Source organism: Penaeus monodon, chromosome 34 (genome assembly GCF_015228065.2).
Source record: "Penaeus monodon isolate SGIC_2016 chromosome 34, NSTDA_Pmon_1, whole genome shotgun sequence".
NCBI classification, from domain to species: Eukaryota; Metazoa; Arthropoda; class Malacostraca; order Decapoda; family Penaeidae; genus Penaeus; species Penaeus monodon.
This window is the reverse complement of record NC_051419.1, coordinates 19144349-19144880: the sequence shown is the minus strand read 5'-3', so window position 1 is coordinate 19144880 and position 532 is coordinate 19144349. Positions and strand designations below refer to the sequence as shown.

Below are 532 nucleotides of genomic sequence, written 5' to 3'. Positions count from 1 at the left end.
CGAATTAAGTTGCACCAACACGTATCAGGTCACGTAACATAACCTATGTGACCTGAGCTACACTTTGTGACCAGCATAAACCACTTTACGGAACAGAAACACAGTTGCCCAAACTTAAACCAAGACACTTAACCCAAGTGACACCCACAACACATCTATATAAAAAATAATGAAAAAGATAAGATATATATGACAAAATCAAAACAGAAACCCAAAGATAAACTCAAGCCAGTGCCCCCAGTACCCCCCCCCCCGCACAACCTAAGCCTCGAGCCACACCTAACCTTTTTTTTTTCTCTCCCCTTTCTCCGTCTCCCTCTTTCTCCGCCTCCCCTAGATCGACCAGCCCCCGCTCGGCATGCCCTCGCGCAAGTACTTGCTCAAGGGCTTCAACGACAGCGACGTCCAGGCTTACTACAATTACCAGATCAATATGGCGGTCCTCCTCGGGGCGGACAGAGCGACGGCCGAGCGCGAGCTGAAGGAGTCGCTCGAGTTCGAAATCCAGATCGCGAATGTGAGTCGGGTGTCG

General features: G+C 50.0%; 1 protein-coding gene across 1 annotated transcript in view; it reads left to right on the top strand.

Annotated features, from left to right (window-relative positions):
* LOC119594629 (neprilysin-2-like) overlaps positions 1 to 532 on the top strand; it is a 37634-nt gene that overhangs the window by 26662 nt on the left and 10440 nt on the right. The window contains exon 6 of the mRNA XM_037943679.1: positions 338 to 517. Coding sequence (XP_037799607.1) covers positions 338 to 517 — 180 coding nt within the window. The remainder of the gene's footprint in view (positions 1 to 337; positions 518 to 532) is intronic.